Source organism: Macrotis lagotis, chromosome 1 (genome assembly GCF_037893015.1).
Source record: "Macrotis lagotis isolate mMagLag1 chromosome 1, bilby.v1.9.chrom.fasta, whole genome shotgun sequence".
NCBI classification, from domain to species: domain Eukaryota; kingdom Metazoa; phylum Chordata; class Mammalia; order Peramelemorphia; family Peramelidae; genus Macrotis; species Macrotis lagotis.
This window is the reverse complement of record NC_133658.1, coordinates 308,426,872-308,448,492: the sequence shown is the minus strand read 5'-3', so window position 1 is coordinate 308,448,492 and position 21,621 is coordinate 308,426,872. Positions and strand designations below refer to the sequence as shown.

The window sequence follows — 21,621 nt, the reverse complement described above, 5'->3', positions numbered from 1 at the left end:
GAGCTCAGCTCCTAGTCTTATTCTCTATGGGCCCTGGAAGCAATGGAATCAACAGAATTGAAACCACGTGCCATATAAATACATAATGCACAAAGAGACTCTACCAAAATCCCCTTGACCTTCTAGTTTTTCCTTGACTTCATAGCTGCCATTATCCCCAGTGAAGCAGTGAATGGAATAGCATTGTCAAAGTGATAGCAGGCCTGCAACAACTTTGGTTGCCAATTTCTCCAGTAGTTAAGCAGTAAATGGCGTTAATCGGAATGATAACCTGTTCAATTCTACATTTATGCAAATAACAAAGTTTTGGCAGTGCACTCGGTGATTTGAACAGCAACACCTGCCAGGAGCCAGTCCATGTGTCTGACAAATTTGCTACTCTATTTTCATAATCTGTGAAATTACAGTACAGGACCAAATCGCTGGCTGCTGGCACATCCCCTGGAAGGGAAAAGGCAAAAATACCCAACAGCAAACAAACAAAATTCGACTTTTCCAAAAGAAAAAAAGAACCTCTATTCTCTCCGAATGGGCCAACAGGCCAGTAAACTAAGCAAACCCCAACCAATTCGAAGTGATGAATAATAATAGTATTTGTATTTCAATTCTTCAATTGAGTAAGAAAGACAGTTTATATTTACATATCACTTCAAGAATGCAAAAGCCTTTAGCCAGCACTAGTTCATTCGACCCTCAAACCAGTTGGGTAAAGCCTATGGATAAATGGCTTCATTATTCCCATTTTACATTATTCCCATTTGAGGCCCAGACACAAGCCAATCGGGTCTAGGTCAGGCAGCAAAGCAATAGCTTACATTCATTAGCACTTACAAGCCAACAAAGTGAATTCCGAGTAAAACAGGCTTTCACATTCCCCCCCCCACTTTATCAAAGAAAAAGCTTCACACCCAGAGGTGTGAAATGACTAGCACAGGGTCACACGGGGCGGGTGGCAGAGCCCCTACAACAAGGCCAGTCTTCCAGCTGCCTCAGTCTCCCTTCTCCAGCAGCCGGAGAGCCCCTGGCCAGGGGGAGCTGATGGATACCCCCACCGCCCAAAAGGCCGGATAGGGGAAATCACATGTCAGAAGTGATTGAAAGTGCAGAAAAAGAGAAGGAAAGGAAAAAGCGAGAGATGAGAGGATTCTGGTGCCAATCCCAGGTCCATGCATCAGCCTCAAACCCCACCCACCGCTAACTAGGAAGCCCCCCCCCACCTCCCCTGCCACCCTTCCTCCGAGTCTCCCCCAACTCCCACAAAAAATAACCCGATTGAGTGCGCTCATTACTTTGTCTGTGGTCCCAGCTTCCCAGCCATGGAGCAGGTAGGAGGGGAGCAGTTCCCAATGGCAGGAAACGGGGAGCAGGAAAGCCCAAGGTGAAGGCTTTGGCCAGACTGAGTGCGGTGGAGCAGTCCTCGGGCCGGCCGGCGGGGTTCTCACTGCACTCCACCCCCTCCCCTCGGCTCCCCCCCTCCCTTGGACTCCTCTCCCCTCTGAATACCCTGGCCTTCACTCAACCAAAGGAAATGAAAGACAGACTAAGACAACAGCCTTCTGGGGAGGGGAGGTCACGATGGTTTCCAGCCGCACACTGTGGCTTTATCACCCTCAGGACACAAGTTAAGCCCTTCCTCTCTTTCTTTTTCTTTTTCTTTTTTTTTTTAAGGGGGAAAAAATCCAGGCATCTCCAAAAAAAAGTGACTTCTATTTGCTTAAAATTTTGGTTGGGCTCCATTCCCCCAGAAATGCCAAGCAGGCAAAAGCAACAGGCTAATTCAAACCATTCTTGGATGGTTTCCTTCAGCGAGGGGGAGGGGGCCGGGGCCGGGGCCGGGCCCGGGGGCCGGGGCCGGGGGCCGGGGCCGGGCGCGCCTTCGCTGTCGGATTTTTCCCTTGTTATCCGGGAGTGTCGGCTCTTCCCGGTGTCCGCGGGCAGCGCTGGACAGCAGCGTCTGCGGTGACATCCGCTGACAGCCCAGAAGGGCCGGGGCGCAGCTCGGGGCCGCCCGCGGCTCCCAGTCCTCCCCCAGCCCGGCCCGGCCCGGCCCCGGCCCCGGCCCCAGAAGGGGCGAGCCCTCCCCTTCCCGGCAGCCCGCTCCCCTCCTCGCGGCTCACCCCCCCCCCCCACCAGCTCCCCGCCCGCCCGACCCCTCTCCCTCACAGAAGGGTCGGACCCGCCACTGCCTGTCAGTCCCTGACGCCGACATGCTCGGCCAATTACCAAGGGCAGCAACCGTCAAGAGCAGAGGCCGGGCGGGCCTCCACAGCCAGAAGCCTCCAAAAGCAAGCTGTCCCCCGACTGGCTCGGCAGCCAGGCTAGCCACGTTTTTTTCCTTTTAATTAAGACCGATGCACCCCCCCCAATGATGTCATTTTCCAAAAGCTGCCAATTTTTAGCCAGTCAACTCTGAAATAAAACCGTTTAACACAAAATGAGGCATTTTATAATCCCCTATACATTTTTTTCCTGAGGCTGGCACACTGTGTTTAAACCTGCTGCCAAAAAATCCAACCAATAGTCTATCTTTCTTTTAAAGCCGTCTATGAGTTAAATATCATTTGTACTTGCTCTTTTCCTCCCCTAAAATTCTAATTCTCCCTCTCACTTTCTCTGGTTGTCTCATCTATTCCTCTGGCTTTCCCTAGTTTCCCCTTCTCTGCCTTCTTTAGGCAAGAGCCCAAGTGTGTGGGTATGTCTACATGTGCTGAGCTGAGCTCCAGATGCCAGAGAGCTGGAACAAAAGTGGCCTTATTGACACTGCTGCCCTGAGAACAGTCTGGTCTCCATGAAACCAGATGGAAGTAGATTTGGGGGGTTTCTAGTTATCTTGTTTTAATACCCTATCTAACCTGGGTTGGAGTGATAGTCTATGGCCCAGGCTGTTTCTGCTGCCACCCACAGAGCTTCAGCTCACAAATGAGACCACAGTGGAAATGAACATCTATGTTTTTCATGGAAAAAAAAAATCACCAGATCAGAACACTGGGACACTGGAGTTCTAGACCCAGCTCTACAGCTAACTAAATTCACAATGGGGTCTTAGCAAAGTCCTTTCCTATTCTCTGACCATCAGTTTCACCATATGCAAAATAAGTTGACTTGATGACCTACTCAGTCCTTTACAATTTTGATGCTCAAATTCTCTTAGGATTATTATTTCCCAATTTGGGGAGAGGGGGAAGCACTAAATAAACCTTAACCAAAGTTTTAAGACCCCCACATATCCTCACTAGGAAGTTGATGTTCTTTAGTTGTATTTGCCTCTCCTGGATCTATTGTCAGCAAGGTCATTTTTGTTAGAATTCTGTAGCATCTGGGGCTTAGAGAGAGAGAGAGAGAGAGAGAGAGAGAGAGAGAGAGAGAGAGACAGAGAGAGAGAGAGAGAGAGAGAGAGAAAGAGAGAGAGAACAGAGTTACATTCACTGGCAGCTTCTTATTTAGGAAGAGAAGACAAGACCAAAGGATTCATCAGCTTTCTTTGATTAAGTACCTACACTTATCTCAAAAGGAGACTGGGATACTTCCAACTGATATTGATGGCATAAAAGAGAAGACAGAGCATATTATTGTTGGAAATAATACTGAACTTAGAGTGTTAGAATACAGTGTCCGAGCTGGAAGGAACCTTAACATAATTACTTTAAAAGGTAATAAACTGAGGCACTGAGAAGGGAAATAAGGTTCACAGGAAATCTGTAGTTGGATGACCACCAGTTAGAGACATCAGAGAAAGGCTTCTCATTCAGGGAAGGGTTTGGTTAGCAGGGTCTCTGAGGACTTTTCCAATTCTGAGATTCTATTATTCCATGAATTTTAGCCTAAATGGCAGCACAGGAAATGAAGGAAAGAATCAATCTATATACTAGGACAACCCAGAGGGGAGGTTAAAGGTGTGAAGTGGGAAGGAAAGTCAGTTTTGGTTTATAATCTCATCACATTTTATTAGACTAAAAATAATAAGATCAGACTCAGGAAAAAAATATTCCATTTCCTGGTTCCAGAGATCACTTCTAGATCAAAACTAGTCTCTTTAACCCCAACTAGAACAACCTTCCTTCTTTACATGAAAATACTAGCTAGCATTCTGTAACTGATAAATTGTGGGATGCTATTATCAACACTGTCTTACCTGACACATACTAGGGGCTTAATAAATGCTTATTGACTGATTGATTGAAAACTATTCTTCATTTAGAAAAGAATTCACAACAGGTTTTCTTAAAATAGCATAAATCTTGAATACATTAGACAGCATTCTATTCCTGCTTGCCTCTCCAGGAATAGGCGTTCATTCTGCAAAAAGCAAACTCTATCAGTACTGAAATTCTCTAAATCTTCTGAGGGCTACAGCAAGTACAAAGCAAGGAAAAGCCAAGAGTGCTCACCTGGGAATCAGACAACTGATAAAAAGTTGGCTATAGAGAAACCACCACTTACCACTCACTTGCTGGGGCCAAAAGTCTATGGTCACCAACCATTTTAGGGACCTTTCATTATATAGTACTAACAGGATAAAGGAAGATATAATAGGGTCAGAGTCCAGAGCTCTGTGGCTGGTAAGTAACTGTCTGTTGCTCCTCTGGGAGAGGAAGAACAGAGATGCACTTCCCTCTGGGAGTGCCTGTCTGTGTTCCCTCAGTATTTTGAGTCACTAGTGCTGCTAAAGCACATTTGTTTTAGTTGTTTCCCTTAAACTTAAATCTAGGAGAGACCATCTCAAGGAGAAATGAGAGAATTGATTGCAATTCCTTCCTACAGAGGAAGAAATCAAGACCCAGGAAGTAGGAAGGATTTATGGGCAGTCTCATAAAACTAGTTTTAGTGGCAGGACTAAATTTAGAAGGAAGAGAGTATTTTCTTAAGTGTCTACTACTATCTTCCAGGTACTTCCAGGTATTTTTAGATTAAAAACCAAATATCCAGGGTCCCCCTTTCACTATGGAGACATGACTTTTGAAAAGGAAGCCATTGCTGAGAGCTGCTATTATTTATGTTCCTGTTCTGTCTCCCACATTTGAATGGATATTTTCAGTAGACTAGAAACTCCCCAAAGGTAACAATTCTATTTTTCCCTATAAGTTAAGAGGTACCCAAAGTCATGGATCACCTCTCTGAGAATATAGTCTACCATAAGCCTTCTTTTTTACTGTCAAAGAGCAGAAACTTCTTTTTCTTTTCATTTAGGAACCCAGGAGAGTCCTGTAATCAGGAAGATTCATTTTCCTGAATTCAAATCAGCTACTTCCTTTTTGGGTGGCCCTGGGAAAGTCACTTAATCATGTTTGCCTCAGTTTCTTCATCTCAAGACTAAGCTAGAGAAGGAAATGGAAGACCACTCTAGTATCTTTGCCAAGACACCTCAAATGGGGTCACAAATGAAGTCAGCCATGATTGAAAAATGACTTAACAACAAGACACCCAAATGGTAAGCAAACCAAAAAGTCACACAGTTTTTAATGACTGGGTTTGGGCATCATAGCTGCCTTAGGAAATTTCTAGACAACAGACTATATGGAATATATGTATTGACCTGAAGAGTTCTCCTAAGGAAAAAAGTCCCAAGAATTTTAGTCCAAACTAAAGAGAGTAAACAGTTAATTCAATAATCTGGCTCCATCAGTCCCTTTTCAGAGTAGAAGGGCCTTTAATATTAAAATATGTTGAATAAACAAAGGATGGCTCACTTTGTTGACTAAAAAACATTGAACTTTGAGCTGCACAGTTCTACTTTCCATAAGAATTAACTAGAAACTCAAGTGGTTACTGATGATGATGATGATGATAATGGTAACAACAATAATAATGAAAAATCTTGTTTTGAATTGTAAAACTGATTAGCCCAAGTGTTCATCAGTCAGCTATTTTATTATTACACATGTGCTTAACCTGACTTCAATTCTTCCTCTATAAGATGAAGGAGTTGGACTCATGGCCTCTGAGAACCTCTAGTTATAAAATTTATGAAGCCATGATCCTTTTCTGGCATCATGACAGAAAGGAAAGAGTAATGGATTTGGCATTATCCCTGGTTCAAATCCTACTTGACACTTTCTATCAGTGTGACCTTGGGCAATTAAGTTATCTCTCTGGATCTCAGTTTCTTCATCTGTAAAATTGGGGGGAGGGGTGTTTGAACTTAATGGTCTTTGAAGTCTTTTCCAACTCTAAGGTAATGATCCTATGATCCCATGGCCTCAAACTCAAAATTTGTTTCTAAGCAGGAACTCTCCTCACATGAATTTCCAATGTACTTTCTGTCTGTTTCAGCTAGTAGGATCCACACAAAAAATTTTGGGTAGGCCAAAGTAGTATAGAAAAAAAGGAAAAGAAAAGAGAAAAGAAGAAAAGAAAAGAAAAGAGTTCTGCTTAGAAAAAGGAAGAAAAGAAAAAACTGCAAGTCACTTGTGCACTTGCTGCTCATAAGAAGAGAAAGCAGGAGAAGGTACCCTCATCATGGGCCATGTTTCAAGTACTAATCATGACTATCAGGTAGAAGAATCTCATAGATATCCCAGGTTTCTGTGCCTCCCATCAGCCTTCAGAGAACCCAGCCTTCCTATCTCTACTCTATTTAGAGGAATAAGCCTTCCCTCTATGCTCATAGTTGCTGGCCAATACCAAGTTTCTTAGTGATGTTGACTGGTAAAATTGATAGAGTAGAAGCAGCTTATGGGCAGGAATGAAGTCGTTTTTTATCTATGTTTTACTCTGAGCATAAATGCTTCATAAATGTTTGCTAAACTGAATGATTCCTAAGGAAAGTAGCACTTTACCATTCATCAAGTCATTTTCAAATAGGGATGAGGAAAAAGTTCATCAGAATAAGGGACTGGGATGGATAGGATAAAAGTAAAATAGGCAGGTATGCACTTGAAATCTATATCACACAATTTAGCATTAATGCCAGATGACTCCAAGGTCTTAACTATTATAAATCTTATCTCCTGTGTACTTTGCAGCTTCTTCATTAAAAAGAAAAAGGTCTGTCTACTTCTGATATATCTCTCCCAAAGTCTAGCACAGAGCAGACCAGCACCCAATGGGCATCTGAATTGAATGAGTACTGAGACTTCAGAGATATGCAATCTAAAACAGATAGCATCAACACAAATGGGTAATTATTCAACAGGAATGGGTGTTGAACCTCAGTGCAGGAAGCTAGTTTTGATTTCCCCCTGAGATCCAAAGACTGTTCTGCTCATTTTGGCACAAGCAAACAACAACTGACTCAAAGCTTCAGAATATGCAACACAATCTGGGAACCCAATCTGAGAATTTCATCCCACTCACTTCTCCATAAAACTAACCTCCATTATCTGTTTCTTGTGGGTTTTTGAAAGAAAATCAGAAGACAGGAAGGAAAGGCAGGGTAGGCAGGTAGGAAAGAAGGAAGGGAGAGAGGAAGGGAGTTGTAGTAAGGGGAAGGGTGAAAGGAAGGAAGGAAGGAAGGAAGGAAGGAAGGAAGGAAGGATTGAAGGAAGGAAGGGAGGGAGGGAGGGAGGGAGGGAGGAAGGGAGGAAGGTGAGCAAGGAAGGAAAAAAATATTAACTCATTTGATCCTTACAACAATCCTGAGAGGTAAATTATGATCATCATTTTATAGTTGAGGAAATCGTAGCAGACTTGATCAGAGTCACACAGCTAAGTGTCTAAAGTAGAATTTGAATTCAAATCACACTGATTCCTGGCCCAGCATCCTATTCACTGTGCCACCTAGCTTGTGCATGAAAAGTTATTTCACCTGGATTCTGTTCCAATGACTGAAAGACTAGAAGGACCTGGAAAACCCAGGATGACTTTTAAAAATGGTAAAAGTAGCAAATACCCAGCTGTGTGAGGATGATTCTTTAGTATGAAGGTGCTTCAGGGACCTCATAAAATGTTAGAGCTAAAAAAGGACCTTAGAGATCATCTGTTCATTGTCTCCCCAATAAAATATAAATTCCTCAAAGGCAGGAATGTTTTCATTTTTGTTTTTTGTAACCCTAGAACCTAACAATCATTTAATAAATGCTTTCTGGTTGATTAATCTAACCTAGTGATTCTTTAAGTACAGTTCCACATAATTGTATTTCGGTATAAATAGATTCTATTATAATTCTATGTATTTTTATTTTATGTATTTAAAACCATTCTTCTAAGAAAGAGTCTATATACTTTACCAGATGGCCAGTCCTGAACAGTAAACAAATAAACAGAAAAAAAAAATAAAGCAAAACAAAACAAAAAAATGGTTAAGAAGCCCTGGACTAATCCAACCTTTGCATTTGACAAGATGAGAACACTGAATCTCAGAGAAGTCTGACAGTGATAACATCAGAGACAACAAGTAGCTAGAGCAAGATCTACAACTCAAGAAGCACTGTCTCTCCCTTGAAGTAGGAAGGGGATTAAAAATCCTGTAGTTTAACCTGCTCTCCTCCTTTGACAGATGAGAATGTTGTTCAGTCATTTCAGTTGATTCTGACTGGCCATGACCCCATGGGGGGAGTTTCCTTGGCAAAGATAATGGAGTGGTTTGCCAACGTTTCCCGGTCCAGAGCATCCAACACATAAGGAAACTGAGGAAAAGTGATTTGCCCAAGATTACACAGCTGGGCAGTGTCTGAGGCTGAATTTGAAACCAGGTCTTTTTGCCTTCAAACCTGCACTCTATGGACTCCATCACCTTGAATTTTCCAGATGAGGAAACTGAGACCCTAAAAGGGAGGGAATGACTTGCCTGAAGGCATATAATTCAGTAAGTAGCAAAGCCTCCTAAGGCTGTTTTTTTTCCTACCACACATCATACTGGCTCTTCAAGAAATGTTGGTTGTGTGTGTGTGGTTTTTTTTCCCCTGGAAATCCAGCCTGAGCTACTGGTTCTTCGCAAGTTAGCTCGTGCTTTCTATATTGTTAGATTTGTTATCCAATTTCTGAAAGACATATAACTCCAAAAATGTGATACTAGGATTTGCTTTGTGTAATTGAGCCAAGGTGGTGACATTTCATAAATCTGGAGTCTTCAAAGGAGGTTAATGAAACTAGCCTCAGAAAACTAACTCCCCAACAGATTTACCACCGGAGACCTGGAGCGCCATACCCAAAGACTGAATTCTGAGCCATATACACACCACAATTGCCCGACTTTCCAGAAGGCTTTGTAATGGAAAACGATTACTCTCACAAGCAGGCAATTTAGGGAGAGTGTCAACACTCACCCTGCAGGACTCAAGAAAGATGCTGACCACCTACCCCAATCCTCTGCTCTTCTTCCAAATGGCCACACACTAATACACACTCATATCCAGGTGTGCCTCGTTTTATGAGAGAGTAGAATTGAAGAATCTCAGAGCCAGCCTGTGCCTGGGGCCAACTCCAACCTCCTGCGCTATAGCTCATCCAGTCAGTCACTTCTCGAAGACTCCCAGTGACAGAAGTTTCACTATATCAGAAAGAAAACCATTCCACCATAGAATAGCAATCACTCCAAGAAAATTTTTCTTTACATCTTCCTATATGCAATGTTAGAGCAGCTAAGTAGCACAGTGGATAGAGCCCCAGATCTGGAGTCAGACACTTACTAGCTTATGTGACCCTGTTTCCTCAGTTTTACTCAGTTCCCTCATCTGTCAAATGAGCTGGAGTATCTGCCAAGAAAATCCCTCAAATGGGTTCATGAGGAATCAAACATGACTGAATACCAAATGTGACTTTAAATATAAATCAGCCTCTTTGCAACATCCACCCATGTGACAATCCTGCTCAAGGATATTTTATATGATACTCCCTCAAATAAAGTACATGAAGACAACTATCAGATAATGTCTTCATATTCTCAGTCATTTGCCCACTGTACAGTCCCATAAAATGGTTTCTGCCCTTAGTGAGGGATACCTAGGATCTCAAAGAATAGGGGGAAAAAATAATCAATCAAAAGGAAGGCAAGTGTTGTGTCCTTCCTTGTCTCTAGTGGTAGTTTGCATTTCAAGTCCTGGCATGGTGTAGTGGAAGAAACACTGAATTTAGAATGAAGAAACCTAGGTTCAAAATATGAACTCTTAACACTTATTAGTTGTGAAACTATGAACAAGTTAAATAATCCCAGATTCAGTTTCCTCATTTTTAAAATGTAGATAACACTTTTATCATCTGCTTCACAGGCTCTCATGAAGAAAACATAGTAAACACTAAATATCTAAAAATGAATTATCACTACTTAGACCTTATAAGAAATATGAAGCTAAGAAAATTAAGTCTCCTGGTTCCATATTTCCTACTTTAATTGTATTTTTTACATAAATAGAAAGAAATCAAATCTCTATACCTGCCTGAGTTGGCATGTCAGCTCACCAACATAAGATGCAGAGCTAGAAAGGAAGAGGTAGGGTGGGGGAAAGGAAGTACAGTGCAGGTACATGGGGATAGTCATCTAGTCCAACCTCCCATTTTATGGATGAAGAAATTGAGCCCCACTTCCCCCGCCAAAATAAATGACTTACCCTAAGTTCACAAAGGTAGCAAGTAAAAGACTCAGAATTCAAACTCAGGCCCCCCCACTCCAAAACTAATGCACTTGAAACTACATTATCTTTGTCTTTCTATTTCCAGTGAAATAGCTCAGTGCCTGGACATAATAGGTACTTGAATGTTTGTTTTTTTTTGACTGAATGACTATCTTGTATAGAGAAAACCTACACATGAGCTAGCAGTCCCTCATTGCCAAGCTGAAAAAGCAGCCCCTTGGTCCTCTGAAAAAGGCAAGAGTATGTCAGAAGCATACAAAGGGAGAAAAGAAATCTGTTACTCTTAAATTGCAGGGATGGCCAGGTTAGTGGGAAGGAGTCAGGCTCTGGCCAAGATGAGAATATTCAAACAGCACCAAACCTAGTAATTAGAGCCCACAGGTCACTTTGGCCACAGCTGTATAAACTAGGTGTGTAATTAACTTTCTCCTCTGGCTCTTGACTCAACATAATTTTACTTTCTCCAGCAAAAGGAGGAGTGCTATTCAGAAGTGGTTTTTTGGAAAATATTCCCAAGTTCCAATCAGACAAAAAGACACTTTAAAAAATTAATTCCTCTACCATTTTTTTGGTGTTGTTATTTCTCTAAGCCCAGCATTCAAGAAATAAGTGCTTCTTTGAGCAAGGGAAAGACTCATGAGATGCACAAAGGAGAGCTGACTTTCCAACCACATCTCCATTTCAAATTCAAGATATATGGATATATATATATATATATATATATATATATATAGAGAGAGAGAGAGAGAGAGAGAGAGAGAGAGAGAGAGAGAAATATATAGATATAGATATACACACAGTAAAACTACATCAATCTCCATTCCATTCACTTCCAAATTCAGCCCTAATCTGGGAAGCACTACAAGAAACTTTTTAATACCACCTCCAACCTTCTTGAGCCCACCCCAACCCAAAAGGCAATTTTTGTTACTTTAGGCTGAATTCTGTTACTTTAGAGACCTGGAATAAAAGTATAAGAAACACTTATGTTAGGGGCAAAAATAATTTGATTCTATAGCCATTTATTAATCAACTACTGTATAGAAGGAATTATGATATCAAAACAAGGAAGACATTATTACTGTCAATAGCCACATGCAACACTAACCCAATCATTCTCTATTAATATAATCTAAAATGTATATGGGGGGGGAGAAGGGAGTGGGGGGAAAATGTATATATCTGAACTGCTCGCTATATTTAAAGATGATCCCAAATCTCTATCCACTTAAGACCACTGTACTTTCATTAGAAAACATGCTCAGATCCACCCAATGCAAAAGTAATGTATAGCTACTTAGAAAAAAACTGGATTCTTTTCAAGTACTTCAAAAAAGGCTTGTGGGGAAAATCTGACTCTTTAAAGGTAGATAATAGTGATTACAGTGTTTGCTCTAAAGAGAGAAAGTAGTGAGGCTAGCCCTAAAGTTAAGAAGATCTGGGTTCAAGTTTTCCTCTGACACGTACTAGTCCAGTTGACTAAGGGGCGGTTCTTTTAACTTCTCATTGTCACAGATAGCTCTCTAAGACTATAAAAACTATCATGAGTTCTCAATGCCCTTAACAGATATGGACCAAAACAAACCCCTCCTACAAAAAAAAAGTTTTTAAGGACTTTAAAATTTTCTAACTTAAACTAAACTAACAAGCTGTTGCCAAATAAAGTCCTCAGGGGATCTACTTAAATGAATAGATTACTAATTATTATAAGTAATTAGCCTAGTAAATGTATGTAAACATCTGAGATCATTTAGGAAAATCACTATACTTGAAAAGAAAGTGCCTCAGGCTTCCTACTTAGGAATTTTCTAAAGTAATTGAAAAAAGGGTTGTTCTCAGAGGTAGTTTAAACATTCCCTGTGCAACTTTTTTCAAATAAAAAAAAAACCTAAGCAAACTCCTTCCTTAATTGTGTACAGGTAAATTTTAGCTCCTCTTTTACCCAGTTCTGAATTACTATGTCAAGTCAGACTTTATTGATGTAGGTAATAATGATGCCAATCTTCTACACTTTATATTCTCTGAGAATTGAGAATGGTTCTAAAAGTTAAGTGACTTGCCCAAGGTCACACAACTAGTAAGTTTCTAAGGCCATATTTGAACTCAGATCTCCTGATTCCAAATCAGTGCTCTATCCACTGCATTACCTACCTGTGTGCTTAGTAATATTACATTCTAAATAAATGCCAAAGAATGATGAACCCTCACTTTCTTAACATTTCCAACTGATACAAGATCCTCTAAGAGACTATTTAGTCCAACTTCTCATTTAAAAGATGAGGAAAATAAGATTTTTAAGTGACTTAGAAGCAAAGTCAAAACTGGAACTTAAACATAGAACAGTCAACAAGATAATATTTTTATTACATAATTATTTCACCGGGCAACTAGATGGCAAAGTGGGTACAGTGCCATTCCTGAAGTCAGTAGGACCTGAATTCAAATCTAGCCTCAGACACTTACTACCTTGGACAACTCACTTAAATCTAATTGCCTCACATCCAAGGCCATCTCCTGATTCATATCTGGCTACTGGACCCAGATGGCGCTGGTAGAGAAAGTGAGGCTGTGACTTAGCCTCACTCTAATTCAATTCAAGAATTTGTCACAGTATCACCTCCCTAAAGCTCTTTGAGAATGAAGGACAAAATCATCATAAACAAAATTATTACAGCAAGAACTGTTTCATCAGTGAAACACTAAAATAGAACCTAACCTATTAGTAACATATAGTATTAGCCACAGGGAATGACCAAAAGCTCAGAGAAAAAAACATAAGTGTCCTGCTCATAGCTATTATGTATCAGAGATAGAATTGCACCCAAACCTTCCTGACTTTAAGACAAGCACTCAATACACCATGCTATGCTGCCTTTCATATAATTACTCCACGGGCACTGTATTAATCAATAACTGCATTGTTGGTATATTATTAATATAATTATTAATACAGCTGACAAACAAGGTTGTCCAGCTCAAAGAACAACAAAGACCATGAAACCTTGTATCTATGAAAAACTGGGTTCAAGTGGCTTAGGTGGCACAACCTCTTACTGACCCAAGCAATTCTAAAACTAGCAGTTTCTTCCACTGGTATGTTCCCAATGCTAAAGAGATTATAGGTCCAGTCCCAAACTATATTACTAAAACAGCATAACACTGTTCATGTTTCTATAGTGCCTTATGGTTTAAAAAACACTTTCTTCAACATAAGTTGAAGGTATTAACAAATAATTTTAACCTTATTTTACAGAAAGAAAGCTGAGTGAGTCCTGAGAAAATGGTCTCAAGACCACATAACTATTCTCACCCAGGACTCCTCTCACTTTGAGAGCTCATAATTGTTAGCATTCTCTTTCAAGTCAAGGTTAGTGACTACTTATTGATTTTTCAAGTAAACAGTGCCTGAGGGGCAGCTAGATGGCGCAGTGGATAAAGCACTGGCTCTGGAGTCAGGAGCACCTGGGTTCAAATCCGGTCTCAGACACTTAATAATTACCTAGCTGTGTGGCCTTGGGCAAGCCACTTAACCCCATTTGCCTTGCAAAAATCTAAAAAAAGAAAAAAACAGTGACTGGAGAAGACAAAGAGAGTCCAGGTTGCTGAATCCATCATATTCACATTAATAAAACTTAACACTAGAAAATTATAGGTAGACCCCCCCCCCCTCCCCAGAAGGTAATAGAATAAAGAAGATGTTTCTGGCTTCTGGTCAGAAAGCACCATCTGGTTAGAACTGGTCAAGTGTTTATAGCAATCTGTATTCTCTCCTCCAAAACTTTGAGAGTTTCCAAATTTCATATTTTTTTTACTTCCCACCAACTGATACCAAGGTCACCTGGCATATGCCACCACTGATTTTAGAAAAATAGTCACTGTTTTTTGGGTACAAGGTTATAAAAGATAGGAGATGAAAGCCTATGAGACCAAGGAACCATATACTGACAAGATCTACTTTCTATTTCTGGGCATTTAAAAAGTAGGTTGTCACTGTCAAATTGATCAGTTATATATCATTAGAATTTTCTGTATTCACATCCATTATATATCATTATTAGTAAGAAAGACTATCAGATAAATGAGAATTATTACCACCATTTTTCAGATGAGAATATTGAGACTCAGAACAATGAAATTTAATTCAAGAAATACTGAATGACTTACCCAAAGTCATCTATAGGTGGGAAGTAAACTTCCACTGGTGACATGAATGTGGATGAAGGACACTGGGAAACAGTCTGGAACTTAAAATATAATTCTGTATATTCCTAACTGACAACTTGACCAAAACATATGGAAACCAGGACATGTTCAAAGGACATTAAATGGTGGTTTGGGGGCGGCTAGGTGGCATAGTGAGGGCGGCTAGGTGGCGTAGTGGATAAAGCACCAGCCTTGGAGTCAGGACTACCTGGGTTCAAATCCGGTCTCAGACACTTAATAATTACCTAGCTGTGTGGCCTTGGGCAAGCCACTTAACCCTGTTTGCCTTGCAAAAAAAAAAAAAAAAAAAAATGGTGGTTTGGAAGAGGAGCACTTTGCAAATCTCTGCAAATTCAATTCACTTCTACACCCTAATTATATGAATTGCCCATGCTTCTGGGGCAGAAGGTCTGTGCTGATAGCAGCCTTTGTAAACAGGAGATGCATGCTAGTGCTGGATCAGTTGCTAAGCACATTCCAACACTAACAATCTTTTGCAGGACTGTTCTTTTATTCACTCATAGTTTGAAGGAAAGCAGACAGTATGGAAAAGCAGCCCTAGATCACTAATTTGAGAAGGCATGAACCTAAACAGCTAACATTTATATGTTGTTGCAAAAGGTTTTGCTTGTATTATCTAATTTGACGTCATCTTCTTCTAAAATAAGAATCATTCAGTACATTTTTTACTGAATGTCTCCAAACCCTTTGCCAAACCCTGGGAATAACTCAAATGACCATAGATTTAGAGTTCAAATGGACCTTAGAGTTGATTGAGTTCAGTGCCCTCATTCCACACCTGAGAAAACTAAGATTCAAAGACATGGTTCTACAACCAATAAGCCATTGGCAGAACTGGAACCACCCAGCTCTTCTTGACTCTAGGGTCAAGCACTTCTATCCTCTAATTCTTTCTATCCTGTAGCCTTTATTGGGCGGGGGGGGGGGGGGGGGTGAGAAGGAAGGGAGAAGTGACCAGATGTTAAGTTCACCAAGGATTTATCCAGTACATATTAATGTGTAAAACACTCAGCTAGGGTTCTAGGCACAGAACTGGAAAGACTAAATCAAAAATGGCAAAATCACAAATGGATGCTCTCTAAAGGAGTTTACAATAGCCTAGGATGAGGAGGGCAGGAAGGGAAAAGGACCCTACATTTACAACATTCTTATTGGCTAAACAAACAGCATCTACAACAAGGAAAAGTATACACCTAAGAGCATATAATTGGTCTAGTGTAGACTGACCCTGATGCACAGCATCAACACACACACATACATACACACACACACACACCCACACACACACACACACACACACACACACACACACACACACACAATTATGCAACCTTTGGAATTTAAGAATCAAAGACCCAGGGGGAAAAATATCTCTGTGCATCTTCTGTCTATGTCAAAGAAGCTGCTCCCAGACTAGGTTACACCTTTATCGCGCTGTAATGAATTTCTAAGGGATCCTATTATGCAAGGCAGTTTACCCTACTCTTTTGAGGAATTTCTGCCTCCCTTCCAATACTCTTGAGTTTCAGGGCTATCCTAGCTCCAACATCCCCATGGAAGTCATTAGTTAAGTCCTATTACAGCCCTCGGAAGAGTATTGGTAGATACTACCAGTATTGATCAAGACAGCTGGGGGCAACACAAACAATGTTACTTTAGATTTGGGAATGAAATCTGAACTTGTCAATAAGGCAAATGGCAGCAGTGGCTCTACTAGATTACTGGAACAAAAAAAGCTCTGCCTCTTGGTGACACTGACCCAGACTCAAACAGTTTATCTATCATTTCTCATCTTTTGCAGAGACAACCCCCCACTGTGGTGCCCCAAAGCGTGAAAGTCCTTCCCAGACTTTGTCATGTGCCAGAGACAAAGGTCGACAGGAGGAAAAAGAGGGAGAGAAAATTAGAGGCAGCTGTGAATTATGGAATTTTTTTTAAAAGAAAAGCAGTTTTGCTGCATTCAAGACCTCGAAGTAGGCTAACAAAGTCTTGCCTAATAGAGGTCCTAAAGGGACCTGGTTTAATGAATAGATAAGAATGATTTTTAATTAGGGCATCAATTGCATGGAAAATAAATGAACACTTCCTTAAGGGCAGAACAACAGCATTGTCTGTTAGCTTAAACAGCTCTACCTTTAATCTTACTTATGTTATTTATTTGATTATCAGACCCGTTTCTCAAGCAAGGTATACTGAGTCCGCTGGTCCACAGACCTACTGCACTCTGGTTCCAGCTCTACCATTCACTAGTTCTGTGATCCTAAGGTTGGATTAAGTTTTTTGTGTGACATGGACTCCTTTAGCAGTCTACCATAGCCAGGCCTCTTTTTTTAATAACTGAAGGAAATACTATAAGTTAATCATTGAAAATTGTTAATGTTGAAAATTAGGATGTCTTTTTTTTCCAAGTCAATTTCATAGATCTCAGGTTAAGAATCTTTGGATTAGATGAACACTAAATTCCCTCCCAGTTCAAAGGGTCCTTGTGTGAATTATCACGAATTAGAAATTATGAGTATGAATTAATGAGGTTCCTTTTCACTGTTATGAAATGAGGCCCAGTTGGTCTGGAATTTAAAAAGGCTTTTGGGGACTCCTCTTGTGATGAGGATGCTGGTACCCAAAAACAAATATGGAAGGCAGACATAGGATCATTTAAAAAAGAGACCGAACAACCTTTCTCCCCCAGCCCCCTAGCCCCAACAAAAAAAACCAACATCACCATCAGCTAATTTTTAAACTTCAAAGGTAGAGCAGGCTAAGGGTGTGGGCCAAAAGAACTTCTGAACAGAGAATGTTCTATCACCAAAACTCCAATTTCCACAAAATATAAAGTCAACTTCAGCAGATTAAAATTGACACTGTCTTGTTTAGACTTTACATTATAATTTGGTAACAAAGATGCAGTATCAAATGAACAGGAGAGATGCCACCTCAGAGAATACACCCCTGGAATGAGTCAGGAAGGTCAATACATGCCCTGCAAATCACTTTATACTCCTCAATAAAAACCTTAATAAAGGATCAGGTTCCCATATCTACCAACCTCACTGGGCTGGTTTTGTTGAACCTGATAAAATAAGAATAGTGTCTCAGGCATGAAAGGGGGGGGGGATAGTCTGAAATTATTTCTTTCAAAACCTGGGCATACTCAATCTTCTTCAATAGGGTAGACTAAATAGAGAGAAGAGCTAAAGTCTGTAAGGCAGTAAACTCACCCCCTGCTTTTCCTACACATAGGGTAAGCAATGGGGAAAGCAATGGAAGACAGTTCTTAAGGAAGCACCTTTCATTCATTACAATCTTGGATTTAAAAGTCTTATGTTTCTGCCTCTCTCTTTCTCCTGTTCTAACTGGCCTGAGGCTGCAAGTTAGCTCTTCCATGGAGTTTCCCATACTTAAGCAATTTAACTTTGCACTAACAATCCCTTAATTACTATACTTCCAAAATGATTTTAAGAATTTTGGGAGCAAACATAAGGCCAACCACATATGTGCATTCACACACACACACACACACACACACACACACACACACACACGCACACATCCTCAATATGCTATGAACTTCTAGTTTTTTTGGTGGGGGGATCAAGCCATAATTACTGTCAGCATGCCAACTGAAAAACTGTTGCTTTTATTTTTAATTTTATTTAAAACGTGAACACAGGCTACCCAAGGCACCACAATAAAATTACATTAACTGTAAAATTACATTATTAATTCTTTAATCTCACTTGAGGCTTCAAGCTGTTGCTATGTCCAATTACCCATCTAACCACCTGTCAGAATCACGGCGCGGGTTTAACATTACCTCCAGGACAACGGTGAGCCCGGTGATCTGTCAGGTCCGCCAGTGACTCGAAGTCCTGCTGACAGTTATCGCAGGTGTAAATTGACTCATCCTCCATGTCTTCATCTTCCTCATTTCTCTCCTCTTGGCTCGTCACGCTGTTCCTGTCTTCCAGCGCTCGGCTGCCTTTCGTATCGTTCTCTTGCTCCCCTCCTAGGCCACCTGCCAACAGGAAGAATACACTCCACTGTCAGTCGCTGCAGTCTCAGGAAAGGTTTTTAAAAGGAATAGCCCCACATTTATTAAGATACATTTAATTACTTTACCTCCCACTTCCCATTATTCTTGACACCTCTCAGTATATTAATCTATGTGTTTTTTATGTCACGCAGTGCAATAATTCTCAACTGTATTCTTTAATTCTTAGTGTGAATCCTCCAGAGATACTTCCTTATCATCTTCCTTAGCATGTAGACAGCATGTGCATGGTTAGCTCTCAGTTTTGCTGAAACTCGTTAGCATCTCATCACCTCAAACTACATTGTTATTTGTATACTCAAAAATCCATAAGCATCACTACCATTGACCATCATGACAAGGTAAAGCCTATCAAATGCAGCCTGTTTCCCCCACGTGCAAACATCCCTAAAATGTCACATCACTTGAATGCAGTACACATGTGCTTTTGTTTTCCTTATGAAAATACATCCAAAACAATATTACTTTGTCCATGAACAGAGCCAATAGACTTATTTTTCTGTGAAACCACTCTCAAAATACCTGCACAATACAAGATGACATTCTCTGAAACTGGGCTCCATGTTGGACATAGCATCATCCCACATTTCTGGTAATCACGGTCATGTAAGATCACAAATGAAAATAAATTAAAATAGGAACCACTTGCCTGAGAGTCATTTAAAAATAATAACAATAATCCACACCTTGCCATAACCCTTTGGCCAAGCAATCACAAAGCAAATAATAAAGGAAAAAAATTAAATATTTGTACAAAAATGTCAGTATTCACAACAGCAAAAGCCTTTTCAGTGACTGGCAAAAACTAAAGAAATTGCAATACATTAGTGGAAGACTAGGTTGCCATAAATACTGTCAAGGTTAATATCAGAAATGTGGTATGTAACAAGGCAGAGTGAAAAGGAGAGCTGCAAGAATTGCTAAGACAATAAATATGATTCTTATTTCCTAACACAAATTCACAATTGCAAAGATAGGAAAAAGTTATTGTTCCACTCATTTTCCACAGATACTTGAATGGTAACAATTCTTTTCCAATGCAAATGCTGATGGGGCAAAGAATCAAAGAACCAGATGCCCTATTAGATGAATATACAGAATATAAAAATCTTGACCCAAGATCTAACTTAAAAGTTCAACATATAGATGATGTCAATGATGATGAAAAGAGCTAAGATTTATATAGAACTTCATAGGTTCACTAAGTAGCACTTTACATCTCATTGTTTTCAACAACCTCTTGTTATTAACTACTTTTTTTCAGATGAGGTAATTAAGACCAAAGAAGGTTGAATATATGAGGAAGGCAGTCAACCCAGGACTTTCTGAATCCAAGTTCAATTTACTTGCTCCTTTTTTTCCCATTGGTGGTGGTAGTAATGATGGTGGTGGTGGTGGTGATAGTAATGATGATGATAAGGAAGACAGTGATGATGAATATGAAGATCTTTATTCAAATCACTTCACACTTTTGCAAATTTGCAAAAATCATATCAATTATTTTATTTTGTAGATTTGTTTAGTCGTAGATATTAAAACTAGATGGAACTGCAAAAGACCATCCATCTTGACACCTCCATCTTGAAAGGTATTATCCCCATTTTACCAATGAGATCAATAAAATCAACTGATCAACATCATATCATTAATGGTAGAGCTAAAACAAGATCCTAGGTGTCTCGATTTCTAGACCAGTGGTTTTTCCACATCACTTGATTACCCTGGGAGCTTGGCTAGTCGATTTTTTGTTTAATACTTCAATATTTCAAGAATCTGTGATTACATGAATGTAGGTATTCCTTCCTCTGAATCTCTATACAGCTGAATAGAGTCTTAAATTGCTGTGACCAAAAAAAAAAAAGAAAAAGCATTACCTAGTGGTCAACCTTCTTTGAACTTCTCTGAGATATGTTAGGCTACCCCTCAGATAAGAGACACACCATTTGTTCTACATGAAATCTTTTAAACTTGGCAGGACTTTTCAGAACATGGGCTTTATTGACTTAGCCTTTCAAGAACTCAGGAACATCTTTTCTGCCCCCCACAAGGAAATGTTGAAGGAAGACGTGGATGGAGGAGTTTACCTCATATTAGAGATGAAAAGTAAGCATCACTGTATCCCCAAGGCCTTACAAATCAAAATGCATAATGTCCATACTATCTTTCCCAGATGAGAATGGAATTACCATGATTGGCTTGGATAAAAAGAAAACTGATTGCTGGGGAGAGGTTATGTGGGAAAGGGCAATACAAACACCCCAATGCCAATGAAGATGTGTTTAAGACAACATGGAACAGTGAACAGAGCATATGGGGATTCATGGATCTCCAAATGGAGAGATTTCCAAAGGTTTGCAAACTTGGATGGGAGAAAAATCATATTTTTATTTTTACTAACCTCTAACTGAAATTTATCATTCCTTCAATTATTTTAAAATATTCTGAAAAAGAGTCTAGATACCTCTCCAGACAGTTACAGGGGTCCAAAACATACAAAAAAGGGTTAAACTGCTAAGTTCACAAGTCCTAAGATTTACTACATAGGCAACCCATGGACAAAGTTCTTTGCTTCTCTAAACCTCAGTTTGTCATTCATAAAATGGGAATAAAACCACCTTTATTAGCTGGTTCCACAGAAATTATGTGAAAAAAGTTATTTGTAAACCTTCAGATACTAGGGAATGTGAGTTATTCTTAGCAGCAGCTGAATTCTAAAGGCAGATATCAAAACACCCCTAACTAGATCGGGGTTAAGCTAGAGTAGGAAACAGGCAGCTAGGTGACTTACTAGAGTCTGGAGTCAGGAAGACTCATCTTGAGTCCGGATTTGGACTCAAA

General features: G+C 40.1%; 1 protein-coding gene across 2 annotated transcripts in view; it reads right to left on the bottom strand.

Annotated features, from left to right (window-relative positions):
• ZNF423 (zinc finger protein 423) overlaps window positions 1–21,621 on the bottom strand; it is a 403,178-nt gene that overhangs the window by 237,545 nt on the left and 144,012 nt on the right. The window contains exon 3 of one of the 2 annotated variants that reach the window (XM_074211383.1): window positions 18,547–18,747. In XM_074211383.1, the coding sequence (XP_074067484.1) occupies window positions 18,547–18,747 (201 nt within the window). Of the gene's footprint in view, window positions 1–1,289; window positions 1,431–18,546; window positions 18,748–21,621 lie in introns of those variants that run through there. The other variant, XM_074211385.1, reaches the window with a different exon arrangement.